The sequence below is a fragment of the Dysidea avara genome, chromosome 5 (genome assembly GCF_963678975.1).
Source record: "Dysidea avara chromosome 5, odDysAvar1.4, whole genome shotgun sequence".
NCBI classification, from domain to species: Eukaryota; Metazoa; Porifera; class Demospongiae; order Dictyoceratida; family Dysideidae; genus Dysidea; species Dysidea avara.
Window position 1 is genome coordinate 6,084,434 of NC_089276.1, and position 14,498 is coordinate 6,098,931.

The window sequence follows — 14,498 nt, forward strand, 5'->3', positions numbered from 1 at the left end:
ACACAAGGTTGCACACTTAATGGTACCAAGCTTGTAATGAAGCTAGCTAAGTCTAAACATTCGAGCATTAATCGGATGGCTGCAGATTGGAGGCTACCCAGGTCCAGTCCTGGATTTTTTTCTCCTTTCTCCTTTCTCCACCTTTTCAAACACCCTTTATGTAACAACTCCAAACAGGCTGTAGGACCGGGTGTCCTAGAGACCTTCAGCACTTGTGCTGGAAAGCCTTAATAAATAAATCAAGAAAAACATCATTGAAATAACATAGTTGGATCTATGAATTAAGGTTGGTTACTCCAAGACAAACACACAGACAAACAATCCTATAGGCTTGTCCTACATACCTATCAAAATGCCACATACTTTCCCACTTTCTAATAATCCACATATGCTATACATGCAAGGAAAGTAAAAACTGTGACCAATAAGTTCGTACAACAGTGTATGTTTGATAAAGAAAAATCTATGTCACCAGTGGAATTTGGACTTGCAAATTAACCACAGCTGTTTATCGGTTGACCAGTTTTGTCTTGTGGTTTATAATGGACTTGAGTTTTTTCAATACTTAATACCTTACACTGTAGAGTTATTATAAGTGAAAGCAAGTGGAAGCTTCTGGGATTATGAGCATTTCATTTTGAGTATGGATTGTGTCAATACATGCAAAGACTAGTAAGTTAGTACCAAGTGATGAACAGCCAATAACACAAACAGTATTTCAGCTTTGTGTTGTGCTAGTACTAGCATTGGTACCTTCCCTATGTGCAGCACAATTTTAAGATTCCACATTAACCACAATAACATAAATGGAACCAAGTATTAGACGTTAGTGCTATTCATGTCCTAAATCTATGTAACACACATGGTGTGTCACTCTCAAAGTACACGAGTTTTATTTATTCCATCCTACAAGTGTTCTAGAGAACATGCTGAAAATGAGTATGCATCTACCAAGGTCCCATAAGCATTTTGTGGTGCATACGAACTCATGAATATACGTATGTATGTATATGCTTGCAAACTTACCAACAACAGTAACAGTGATGGTCTCACTATCACTTCCAATAGGATTAGTCACAGTACATGTATATGTTCCACTATCACTTGTAGTAACACTATTAATGGTATAGTCAGATTGGAATACTGCCATACTATCATTATGAGACACTGTAGTAACACTAGGAGATGGTGATATTGGAGTGCCATCCTTCCTCCATGTGAATGTGTCTGGGGGAGAACCTCGTGAGGTACAGGACAATGTGAGGGGAGAACCAACAACAACTGTTACAGTAGAGGATGATGAAGGGTCTATCATTGGAGCAGCTGTGTAGAGAGATAACAATGAGGTGATGGGATACATATTATCAAGTGACTCACTTCTTCCACTAAAGTACACACCCACCCTCATGGTCTGTTGCACCATTGAACTGTTCATCATGATACATGAGTAAACACCTTCTTCAGTAGTAGTGAATGTTCCACACCGATATAAGTTGATTACTCCTGGATATCTCCTACCATTTGCTCCACGTACTTCAAATACACGATCATCACAAAGGTCTTCATCAGGCACATATAACTGATTGCTATTAAAGAACCATCCACCCAGTTCAGTATTTCTGTCACTACCAGAAGGTCCTACTCCAGTAGCACAACGTAAAATTGCCAAAAAAGGATCAAGTGCAATGTCATGAGGAATATATGAGTAGTCAGTAATTTGATTACTACTAACTAAATCTGCACTAATATCAGATGCTCCAGTCATTGCAATACCTAATATATTGGTATCAATTACAATGATGAAATGCAATATAATCTGCTATGTCCCATCAACTATCAACATGCGACACTTACTTTTGTGAATACCTGTTCCTTGTTAGTATAGCAATGTAGACCCCAAAATTTAGCAAAATTGTGTGTTTTTTCATAAAACCATGAAACTTTCCACATATATTGTCCTCCTTATGACATGTATTTTTTGATAATGTATTAATTTAATAATGAAGTAGGGATCTATGCAATAAAATGTAGTGAAACAAGAGATAAATGATGATATTACAGCATAGCTTGGTGGGAAAATCCCTACATTGGTATGTTATAACACTAGACATATTAAAATTTTAAAATAAGAAATAGGGATCGCTGAAAAAAGTCATGAAACAAGAAGGGATCGCTGGGATGGTAATGTAAACCACAAATCCCTATTTTGACTCTATAAATGCTCCATTTGAGTATAAAGAGGGATTTGTGGTTTACATTACCACCCCACCGATCCCTTCTTGTTTCGTGGCTTTTTTCAGTGATCCCTATTTCTTATTTTAAATTTTTAATATGTCTAGTTTGTGTACTTTTTTCCAAATCCATTTATGGATTATGAGTTAATCGGCACATTAGTGTATAAGTAAGCTAACAGAGATTCCTCAGTTTAAAAGGTTACTCAATAACTAGATATCTTAATGCAATATTACTTTTGTATTTATAGAGAGTCAAAATAGGGATTTGTGGTTTACATTACCATCCCAGCAAAATTTTTAATATGTCTAGTTTGTGTACTTTATTCCAAATCCATTTACGGATTATAAGTTAATTGACACATTAGTGTAGTAAGCTAACAGAGATTCCTTGGTTTAAAAGGCTAACTCATTAGATATGTTAATGCAATATTAATTTTGTAATCTATGATAAGACTGTATTTTCATCCTGATTTGTACACACATAAAATATAAGGCAGGATACATTAATTCCTAGTCTATACTCAGTGTCATCGTCACACTTTGTGCCATTGCTGAAAACACACTGCTATATGAGCTACCTTCCTATCAGAAGAATTACTGATTGTGCACCTATCATACAGGAGACAGTGTTGATGACAGCACAGGAGACTTGAAGAATAACAAGATGTCTTAGGTGTACAAGAATGAAACTCTGATACAAGTTATAAGAATGGTAACTGTTAGTGTTATAATTCCTGTAAAGTCCAATTTTTTTTCAAAAAAGAAGATAAATTATTCACGTAATATAACGATGCATACATCAAGCACGTGCATTATAGGTGTAGAGTTGTCTAGCAGAATAGGTAGTGAAGAGATAGCTATACATTGTAGCTGTAGTGCTATTATTATAGCGATGACGCTTTACAACACCTTTGTATAAATGCATGTATGAACAGGGCTGAATACAGCAGCAACATTGTGAGTTGGTATTAATCAAGCTAAATAGGAGATGGCTAGGCTTGGCCGAAAAGTCTTCCTATGGCAGTGTCTGTATGTACAAATCACAATGTCACTACTAGTGGCCAGTGGGGTAACCAGTCTTACATGATTACCAGGGATTTGGCAGTCATTACCCATGCATGCAGGAGTACTTTAAACTGGCATATTGAGTTCCAATTGCCAGGACTTAGACTGGGCTCTAGCCCTGGAAAGCCTAGGTGTAGCCTGCTAGCAACAGTGTGTCACAAAGTGGAACACCATAGGTATAGTCAGCAAAGTCTGGTTAGCATGTCGTCATAGCTAAATGTTTGCAATTGTCAATGTCACTAGCTGATCGGAGAATGTGCTAGAATAAGTATACAGTAGCACACAATCCTCCCATATAAGACTGTCAGGCTTCACACTCTGTAAGTTGTTTATGACATGGATACCATATGGGAGGGTTGTTGATGATATGTGGTTAGACCACAAAATATTTTTAAATGGTAGGGTTGTAATAAACACCCCACCCAACCTTTCTTGAGTGTGAAAAGCAGCCATAATATCAGTGCTACCATTTATCTTCCACCTATAATGGACAAACAAAGCACTCACTGTGATGGCTAGGAAGAATAAACTGGATGCTTTACACACATGCTCGAACGGCTTCTTGTAGCAAAGACAGGGAGCTCACTAGAGATCCTATTATGGCGATCTTGTAAGGTAAAAGAGTGCTGCACAACTTCAATCTACCATCTATTAACGTTATAAAGACTATAGTCGAACAATACGCATCCCTGAGCACACAAGATCCCGTAATTTTGTTCTTCTATGGCTTCTACCGTACACGGAACAGTAGGCAATGGCAAAGAAGAACTTAGAAATTTATCGAGGTAGAGGCCGGTTAGAGATCTGTGGAGTACGGGTTAATTAATGGGTCATGGACACACAGAAGGACTCGGTGAGTAAGGCTGTGTAGTTTTTATTGCAAAAAAATGGAAGCCTTGGGCTGTACACGAGTGAAACAAAATAATAAGAATAATAATTATACAACCAAGTACTAAGAATAATACAAAATGTGGTTAAAATTACGTAATAAATAATAATGAATGAATGAATAAATAAATAAATAAATAATAAATAATGTTTGAGAAAACTACAAGGCCTAGAGACATGAACTAAGCGGGGATAGATTCGCCTGTGAATGAAGGCACAACCGTATAATAAGTACACCTGTTTGTGCTGATGACTTTACCGTATGTATAATTCTATATAACGTCCAGCACCACACCCTTGCTTAATTACAGATTGCATGAAGGAGAAGATTATTAAACATCCACGGAGTAATAGCAGGAGAGCCAGAGGCCACTTTACACGTAAACAACAACATTAAAGTAAGTTTAATTGTTTGTAACTGTTTATTTTGTATGCAGGATATGCGCTCCAGTAAACAACTCGTGAACAACAAGGTAATGAGTAATGTAATACTTGTAGTTGTATTATACATCTTCATCCTTCATCTGGCTTGCTAGCGGCTGGAATTATTTTCCACCTGGCTTACTACGCTACTGTGAGTCTGTACAGTAATAAACAAGAAGATGCATTGCTGCATATACAACAATGTGTAACTATCTCCTGTATGTTGTGCATGGCTGTATACATAATATTATAGACTGATCACTGTGCCAACTAGTGCCAATGCCACACCGCTGATATACTGGCACATCACCAGTGGCCTCTAGTTACAATAGTCTGTTGTGCCATATTGGCTTGATTGGGATCATTTGCTAATTAAGCCATCACCATGTCCCTTGTTCTGCATAGCCTCACTTCACTGCTGAGTCATTTTCAGAGACACGTCACACCTACAATATAACCTTTCAATATAGCTAACTTAGCTTGGTTTTTGTGTCAGTTGTGTTTTAGTATTGTGGTTTTCTGATGCCAGTTAAACTCCCTTGATTGTGTACGTATGCATATGTATCATTTCCTGTGCATCTTTTCTACATGATCTACACACACTGTGTTGGCCATGCAATGTTTGTACATGCCCCATTAGTAGGTTGCCCTGTTGGTGATTGTACTTAGTTGTATTTTCCCAGGACCTAGTTGTACAACCAAGTACTAAGAATAATACGAAACGTGGTTAAAATTACGTCATAAATAATAAATAAATAATTAATGTGCTCGAAAACTACAAGGCCTAGTAGAGACATGAACTAACCGGGGATAGATTCGCCTGTGAATGAAGGGACAAACGTATAATCGTCGCTCCTGTTCGTGCTGATGACTTGACCATACATGTATTCTATATAACGCCCAGTACCACACTCTTGCTTAATTATTTACAGATTGCACAAAGGAGAAGATTAGTGATGCCCATGCAGGAGAGCCAGAGGCCACTTTACGTGTAAACAAGAAGATAACAACTAGGTTTTTATGTTTGTAACATCTCAAGTCTCCATGCCAGCTGCCAGTGGATTCATTCACATAAATAAATAATACAAGAAAACATTAAAACATATTCCACGCTCTTTACAATACAGTTACATATAAAATACAAGTAAACAATTTTGTCTTGTGCAGCTGGCATGGCAAACTTCCTTTGTGTTTGTGTCAGGCAATTCAATACATGCTTAATCTTTTTGCCTTCACCTGGCGTAGCTACTAGGTTCTGGCTGGCTTGGCTGTCTTCCTTTATCTGGTTCATCTGGCTTGCATACTCCTAAAGTATTCTGTAGCTATCTACTGTAAGTTGTGTATGCATAATTATAGTGTGTCACCCATCACTGTGCCATTGCTACACCACTGATGAACCCTATGTAGCTATAGTTGATGTTGGATATGCTGTGCTGTATATTGGCTAATAATTTTTATCTGGTGATGTTGCCTATAATGTATTGCTGCATACAATACTGCAATAATGTATAGTTCTCTCCTGTATGTTTTGTATACATATACTGTGTACACATCACTGTGCCATTACCACACCAATGATGTACTGGCACTTAGCTACTGGTGGCCTTTAGTTATGATGCCACTATTGTGTTGTATCTGTAACTACTGTGACGCATTGAGATGATTTGGGGATTGTGCCTTCACCACCTAATAGCCTCACCAGGGGGCTGTCACGTTGGTGTATGTACTTGGTTGTATGTGACGCGGTCCTAGTAATAATATTATGAATAATAATATGAATAATTCGCGCAAAATTCGCAATTTTTGAATGTTTCTAAATTTCGTCTAAACCATTTTTACTGCTATATCACCATTTGTCTGAGTTCAGTGTTTGATAATAAGCCATCTGAGTGTTGTTTTATGCTCGAGTCTGCTTTCTAAGGCTGGTTTTAGGTGACTGCTCTATTAAGATTTTCAAAAATTCTTCTGCGATCCCTATTATGAACCCACTATCGTGGTTCATGATTGATTTTGTTAAATGCCAAAGTAGAGATTTTTCCACCAAGCTACGCTGTAATACTGTCATTCATCTCTTGTTTCTACTTCATGTTTAATATACTAGTTGGATTGGTCTTTTGTTATAGCATACAGCTATACATGTATGACAATTCTATTAGGGCGACTGCTGTATTAGAGTATCTCCAGTCAGCCTCGATCCAATAGTAAAGTTACTAGTATCTACTGAGCATAAGCACTTTAAATACGTTTGCAGTGTCTAAATATGCTGCTCAAGGGAAGCGCTGGTAGGATAAATTTATGTCTCAATATGGCTTCATTGCATGAAGAAAGACGAAGACCAGCATGATTAAAGACAAAAGGAAAGACAAGGTGCAAAAAGGCACACACTCATTGGAACCTAAAAGGCACAAGCCACTGGTGAGTTTGTTATCAAGGCATAAAATGGTGGTTGTGCGCTGCTTCATTTGGCCTCCAGCCTTGTGAATGTGGTCAGGCAGGTAGGCAAGGCAGGCAGGCAGGCAGGCAGGCAGGCAGGCAGGCAGGCAGGCAGGCAGGCAGGCAGGCAGGCAGGCAGGCAGGCAGGCAGGCAGGCAGGCAGGCAGGCAGGCAGGCAGGCAGGCAGGCAGGCAGGCAGGCAGGCAGGCAGGCAGGCAGGCAGGCAGGCAGGCAGGCAGGCAGGCAGGCAGGCAGGCAGGCAGGCAGGCAGGCAGGCAGGCAGGCAGGCAGGCAGGCAGATAGTGAGACTAAAAATCTGAGTTTTAGCGATTTAAAAAAGAATTTATATCCGGCCACCTATTAGTGTTTTCTTGTTTTTGATGTTGTATTTGATGTAACATTGTTCTGTAAAGGTGATTTTCATCGCATAAGATGTCTCTAGGGTGATTTTTAAGGCAGCATTTTAGGCGGTGTGCATCATTTGGGGGAGGGGGATTCCTACTTAAACAGAACTACTGTGCTGTTTGATATAACTGCCAGTTAAACAGATGCATACAAGTACTTACAACTACCAAAAAATTTATGACATCCACTACATGCATACCTGATATACGAAGTGTTAATGGTCCACTGGTATAGTCAACACCACCAATGGTTACAGTACAAGTGATGATACCAGCATCCTCTGCAAGTAGATTATTACCAGTTACATTTTGTGTTGTCTGACCAGTAGGAAAACATGTTGGAGTATTATGAGCATTGTTAGTAAAACATCCAGTAGTGCCCCACTGGTAGTTGGTCACTGTAAATGTTGACCCATCACTTGATGTCACCATACATGTCAGAGTGACATTACTCAATATGGGATAGTCAAATGTGTTAGTAGATCCACTAACTGGTGTACCAGCTGGATTACTGACTATGGTGACTGTATATGTCTGACCATCAACACCTACAAGCAAAGACGTAAGTAGAACATATAAACATTCACACCAAAGTTAAGAACATAGTGTAGAACATAGTGTAGAAGAACATAGTGTAGAACATATCATACAGCACAGATGTGTAGAAATATATGCATGGATTACAGTTTGTTTGTCTCCATCATTTTCCGCAATTATATTTGCCAATACAATCTGTAACAATGCAAACTCCTGGCTACTAATAGCAATTAGTACCAAGAGTTAGTTACTAAAGTTATAGAAGAGTTACAATTTTCCTATGTACTCTGTATTGAACATTAACATTAATTTTAGTTTTAGAAAATATCTTGATTGGTTTCCAGTTCCAAAATAGAAGAGTAGTTGCTTTACTTATGCAGGTCAATAAGCCTTAACTAGCAGCCAAAAAGAAATTACTTAATTATAAAACTATAAAATAATACTAAGAATTAACTAACTTACATTACTGATAAGTTACTAGCTATTCCTATGTTATAACAATTAGAGCATCTACAACAAAAGTGGTAGGTACATGGAATGTCAGAAGTTCTTAAAATGTTATTGCCAGATAGATCAAGATACTCTAATAGAGCAGTCAGATGTATTCTAATAGAGCAACAATTTTAATAGAACATTCATTAGAGAATGCAATTTTTAAGAGAATAATATAAATACAAGACTAACTTGAATAAGTTAGCAGCTAGATCTTTAAGTTAATTTTTAATTTCAATTGATACGTAGCTATATTTGGGTCACAATACAATATCTGACCAGTCAAAAAACCATAATTGACATTTGTGACTTGAAATGAGCAAAACAAATAGCTTTGGAAAAATCCTGGATACACTCCTGCAGCAGTGAAACAGGAGGCAGCAGTTGATGACCATGTCCCAGACCCTTGCACCTATATCTCATTATACCAAATCTGGAAAGTGCTTTGGAAAAATCCTGGATATGTCCCCACAAAAAAACGTAAAGTGTGCGGGATGAGCACATGAAATGTGCAATAAATAATTCCAATCATTTTTGATGCTTTACAAATTGCATTATTGGTGTGATGGGAAATTTTTAAATCAGTTGCAAACATAACACCCAATCAGATTCTTTAGTATATCAAAGCTATTCATGAGGTGCAACCACTTTAAGTGCACAATAAGTTATCTGTTTACTCATAAATTTGTGCTAGAAAGAAGATTTTGGCTTCAGATTAGTCTGACTATTCTATCGTTCAAAATGCTGACATGTGGCAGGTATCATTGGTGGATCTGGGAATTTATAAAGGGGTTTTCCAGTTCAGAAGGTGGACATATACTCTGACATGCACTCACCATGCATGCAAAGCATGCAAGTGCTAGGTCTGGGGGCATGTCCCCCAGGAAAGTTTTGAAATTTAGATGCTCTGAGATTGCAATCGGCAACAATTTGTGTGTAAAATAAATTTTGGAGTGCAGAGCATGCACATCGCTTATTATAGGTGCACGCCCCAATAATTAATTAAAATACTCAACTGTTGTGTAATTATTTTTCAAAGGGGGTATCCATGGAAACCTTGAAACCCCCCTAAATCAGTCACTGGGTATAAGCAAACTAGTCCAACCTGTGCTAAGAATGCATGCACAACCCACTGCATGCCATGAGAAAGTGGCCTACCTCTGCAGTTCTTACACAAAAACAGCAAAGCTGTGGAAAAATGGTATGGCCTTAAAAATCCTGGGTGAAAAAAGTTGTGAAATCAAAGGTGCCAGCCAAGAAATGGCTGCAATGATGTTAATGCTAATAAATTTTAACAATGCACACAGCCATTATTAAAAATTTTTAGCATTAACATCATTGCAGCCATTTCTTGGCCACCACCTTTGATTTCACAATTTTTTTTCACCCAGGCTTTTAAGGCTACACCATTTTTTCACAGCATGGCTGTTCTTGCGGATTTCACTTCTTTTTTTACTATATAAGGCCCCAAAACCAGCCTATGGCTGATTTGTTTTTGCTAACATTTCTTCTCCTTTTCTATGCAGAATAATCATTATTGAAGACAGACTTATAAATGTATTTCATTGCATAATTTAATTCCAATATTAATCATTGTAATAACTAATAGAGTGCCCATTTTTTGACGACTTCTAATAGAACATACATAGAATGTTCTAGAACAATCTAGTACTTCTTTGGTAGATCTATGAAATTACAAATGTTTGATTATAAGCAGATTTCAGCTAGAAATTTCATTTGTAAAGCAGAAATTAAGTGAGGTGATCAGCCAAGGTAGCAGTGGTTCAGTGGTTAAGGATACAGGTGTTGGGTATGGAGGTCCTGGTTTGAACTCTGGTAAGGTTTTTTTGACATTTTTTGTACACCTTTTTTAGCCCGTGGTGACTGCTCTATTAGAGTATCTCGATCCTGCGATTACATTTGTTTGGTTTTTGCTTTATAACTTTGTCGCTGTAACTCTATCGCTATTCAAACTATCAAAAGGCACTGCTATGATGATCAGCCTATCTACACAACAATTTTCAAGTTATTCCTATACTCGGATTACCCTGTAGCCGTGATAGAAGTTTGATCTTTTTTCTTACGTGAATAAACTTCATAACTCCTTGGATACTCCTCAGATTCACAACAAACTTGGAACATGAATCCACCGTTACACGCTCTTCATTTGTGCGACAATCAAGTTACACATTTGCATTTTATAGCGATTTTTGCAAAGTGTGCAAAAAGAAATTGAAGCTCCTGTAGCCCCTGTACGGCATAAGAAGAAAAAAACAAAGAAATTGAAATGAAACTTTGAACACCCATATCTCGAAAAATAGCTGTTGTGAATTTAATAAAATTTGCTGTGTGGCATACCCTACCTGGCAGACAGCTATAATGCAAAAATGGTGTGCTTTTGAGAAGGGGCCATGGAGCTATGCATGCGTGAAAAAGCTGTTTTCTTTCATACTCATGGTGTGGTGCATTGGCTTGCTTGGCTGCACAACACTACCGTGTGTCTTGATCTGTCACTTATTCAGCATGTTCAGTGATCCAACCACCTTGACACTATTTAGTGATTCAATTTCAATGACTACACCCTGAATACTAAAATTGTCAACGTCAGCCATCAACAATTGCACACACACGCACACACTATCCAGCACTGCTAGCCACTATGAGCAATGCCTTCACACCACAGTGATGGACGACTGTGCCTCTCTCTACATGTATGGTATCAAGTGTACATAGTGTCCTGCACCTTGAAAGTGGTAAGTGAAGGGAAGGCATTTATCCCATATGCCTCCATCTTTGATGTTGCTACTGACTGCCACTGCAGCTTCAGTTACTACAGCTTCTGTTACTGGTAGCACTCAAACATGAGCTATGTTGGTAGCACTTAATATGACTACTTATTGGTTGCACTTAACGTGAACTATGTCGGTAGCACACAAAATGAGCTACTTCGGTAGCACTCAAAATGACCTATCACTCAAACATGAGCTACATTGGTTGCACTTAATGTGAGCTACGTCAGTAGCACACAAACATGAGCTATGTCGGTAACACACAACAAAGAACTAGGTCAGTAGCACACAATACATCAGTAACATGCAAACACGAACTACATTGATAGCACACAAACATGAGCAGTAGTACGTAAACATGAGCTATGGTGGTAACACAAATGCATCAGCAGCACGCAAACTTCAGCTGAGTAAGTTGAGCTATCAACACTTGATGTCCCTTCAAACATACTCTGTACTCTCCTCTCTTCTCATGTGAAGAGAGCTAAGCTTTTATTTGGTGACCTCTTTATCAGTATCAGTTATTCAGTAATATTATAGGGGTGGGCATAAATTACTTTCCTAACTCAATTCCAAAGAACTAAATTGCTAAAAATTTAGAGAGGCATGCTCCAAACCCCTAATAATATACTCAGCATATCCAATCGTGTGCTCTAAGGCAGTCTTCTTTCTCTACAACCACACAAATTATAAAAGCCTGTCCATTTCTCACCTTGCTACGGCTCTACATCAGCTATATCAAAAGTACCTGACTGTATCATTTGCAGTATATTTGATGGCTATACAGTGGCAGCACAGTTCATTACAGTTGCACATCAGCTATGTATCAATTGCAGTAAACGTAACAGTTACATAGAGAACACAGTTGATTACATTGGCATATTAGTGACTGAACGACATGACAGCTACATTGGTAGCATTGTACAGTTACACATCAGCTAATCATTATCACTAAATGGCATTACTCACAGCAGCTGTGGCCGCAGTTCAAGCATACCTCAGCTACACTGAGAGCATTTGACTGTAGTAGATGTGACACCTAAATGATCAGCACAGTAGAGTCAGGCATCATCTTGATCATTAGCACCTGACTGCATTATTTGCAGTAGAGCACCAATGTCAGTAGCACAGTATACATATATCAGCTAAATCGATAGCACATAATTAAGAGAACAGCTACTACTGCAGCTCAGTTTCTGGGAACACCTTAACTAGAGCCATTAGCAATCAAGAAAAGGTACTTGTAGCACAATGCAGTCACATGCCAACAATATCAATAGCATATGCCAGCATTACTTACAAGATGTACAACACACTGCCGCAGCTATGGTGACCACTGAGCAAAGCAATCGAGTAAGTCGGGTAGCACAACTTCAGGCAACTAGCACTTTATCTAAATCTTTGTGTTGGCAACCATGCCAGCTTTGTCACTGACATATTGAAATCACACATCAGACATGTTCAACACACATGTCTACACCATGAATAGAGACATCGGCGTGCAATGGTTAGCAGTATCAGATTAGTAACGCACACACTTCAGATTGCAACTGTCTAGATATGGGAACACATCAGATGTGCCAAGAGTGCACAACTGTACCTCTAGCAGGTGAGACAATATTAATCACTATAACTGTACCAAAATCAGCCGATGGGCTGGTGACATAGTGCAGTGGCACATCAGTTAGGTCATTACTTCACTACACATGACTACACTGCTATTATCCAACAGGCCATATAACCACTGAAACATATTAGGGGCAAATGCTCCTCAGCATCACAGCCACAAATGGCCAGAGTTGGAGGTAACATACAAATGTTATGTGTTATATAATAATATTACATATACCACTTTTACACCTCACTTCAAAGGGAAGAGAAAGTGTATAAGTGGTATAATAGCACTGCTAGCAGTGCTCAGGAATGCAGTAACGAGAATAGGAGGTAGTACATACAAGTTATATCCCTCCTAGGAGTGATACAACTTGTATATACTATATACCTCCTATTGTCATTAATGCATTCCAAGCATTCTAAGAAATCATTTTATTTCTTTGATGAAACTGTGCGATCTCCTCTCCTTTAATGTAGCGACACTTCACAGGATCGATAGTGGGTTTTAGTTTTTGTAAAGTGAACCAAGGCATAGATCATGGACTTGGGGAAGAAGATAGTTCATTGTTTTACTGAATGAAGAAGCTCACAGGTTAGTTTATATTAATAGCGCTTAATTGATTTGGCCATTAGTGTTAATAGTATTCACTACTTTAGTTTATTCATGGCTAGTAAAGTAAGTACTTTAGTGTAGTTGAATCATCTTTACATTGCCGTTTTGACACCTGGCGCAATGTCACACACACGTAGTGACTGGGCGTGGCGCTTAATTGGCTAGGCCATTATAGCGCTGTAAACATATTCACTGCTTTAGTTTATTCATGGCTAGTATAGTAAGTACTTTATAGTGTACTTAAGCTTCATTATGAGCTGTTCAGCTCGTATTTGGGCTTCCTGTGTTTAATTGCGTACCCACAATCAAAGCGATCTGCATGCTCGTGATGATACACTTACGTTCAGCCTCTCAGCAGTGCTTTGTCGTTGCTCTTACGACATTACCCACAATCGAAAGTCACATGGTCCCATATAAATACACTCGCAAAGCATTCCTGTAATTCCATGTACACTTGCAGGTGATTCACCCAAGTGGAATATATTAGTTGTAACATGGACACTTGTGATTTGCCTGAAATATACACACTCGCACTCGGGCTGCACCCTTGTGCTCGTGTGTATATTTCAGGCAAATCACCCGTGCCCATGTTACAACTACTACATACTCACCTTGTTTTCTAATATACTCTACGCCTTCAAGCGCAATATAACATATGCTCAAAATCTAGGTTTATCCAATCGCTATGCATTGTTCACGTGCAGTGATTTAACGAGCACAATTATTTTGTCACATGAGGACGCATAGTTGCCATAGCGCTAGTATTATCGCAAGAAAACCAGCCGCTTTTGCTGAGCCTACAACAGAAACAGCCGTGGATGAGGTAAGTAATCTGAGTGTAATGTGAAATAGAGTCTAAAGCAGTTATACGGGCACAATGTGGAGTATATGAAATTTATAAACCCTCAGGCCCTTAGTAGCGCCCTCACTTCGCTCATGCGCTACAGCCCGGGCCTTCAGGTTTATAAATTTCATAGACTCCACATTGTTCCCATATAACTATTAT

The 14,498-nt window shown here is 38.6% G+C and overlaps 1 protein-coding gene across 1 annotated transcript in view; it reads right to left on the bottom strand.

Annotated features, from left to right (window-relative positions):
• The window catches only part of LOC136256576 (hemicentin-1-like), a 160,428-nt gene that overhangs the window by 37,183 nt on the left and 108,747 nt on the right, over positions 1-14,498 (bottom strand). The window contains exons 2-4 of the mRNA XM_066049553.1: positions 7,648-7,995; positions 1,378-1,773; positions 1,027-1,323 (exon numbers count right to left, since the gene is read on the bottom strand). Coding sequence (XP_065905625.1) covers positions 1,027-1,323; positions 1,378-1,773; positions 7,648-7,995 — 1,041 coding nt within the window. The remainder of the gene's footprint in view (positions 1-1,026; positions 1,324-1,377; positions 1,774-7,647; positions 7,996-14,498) is intronic.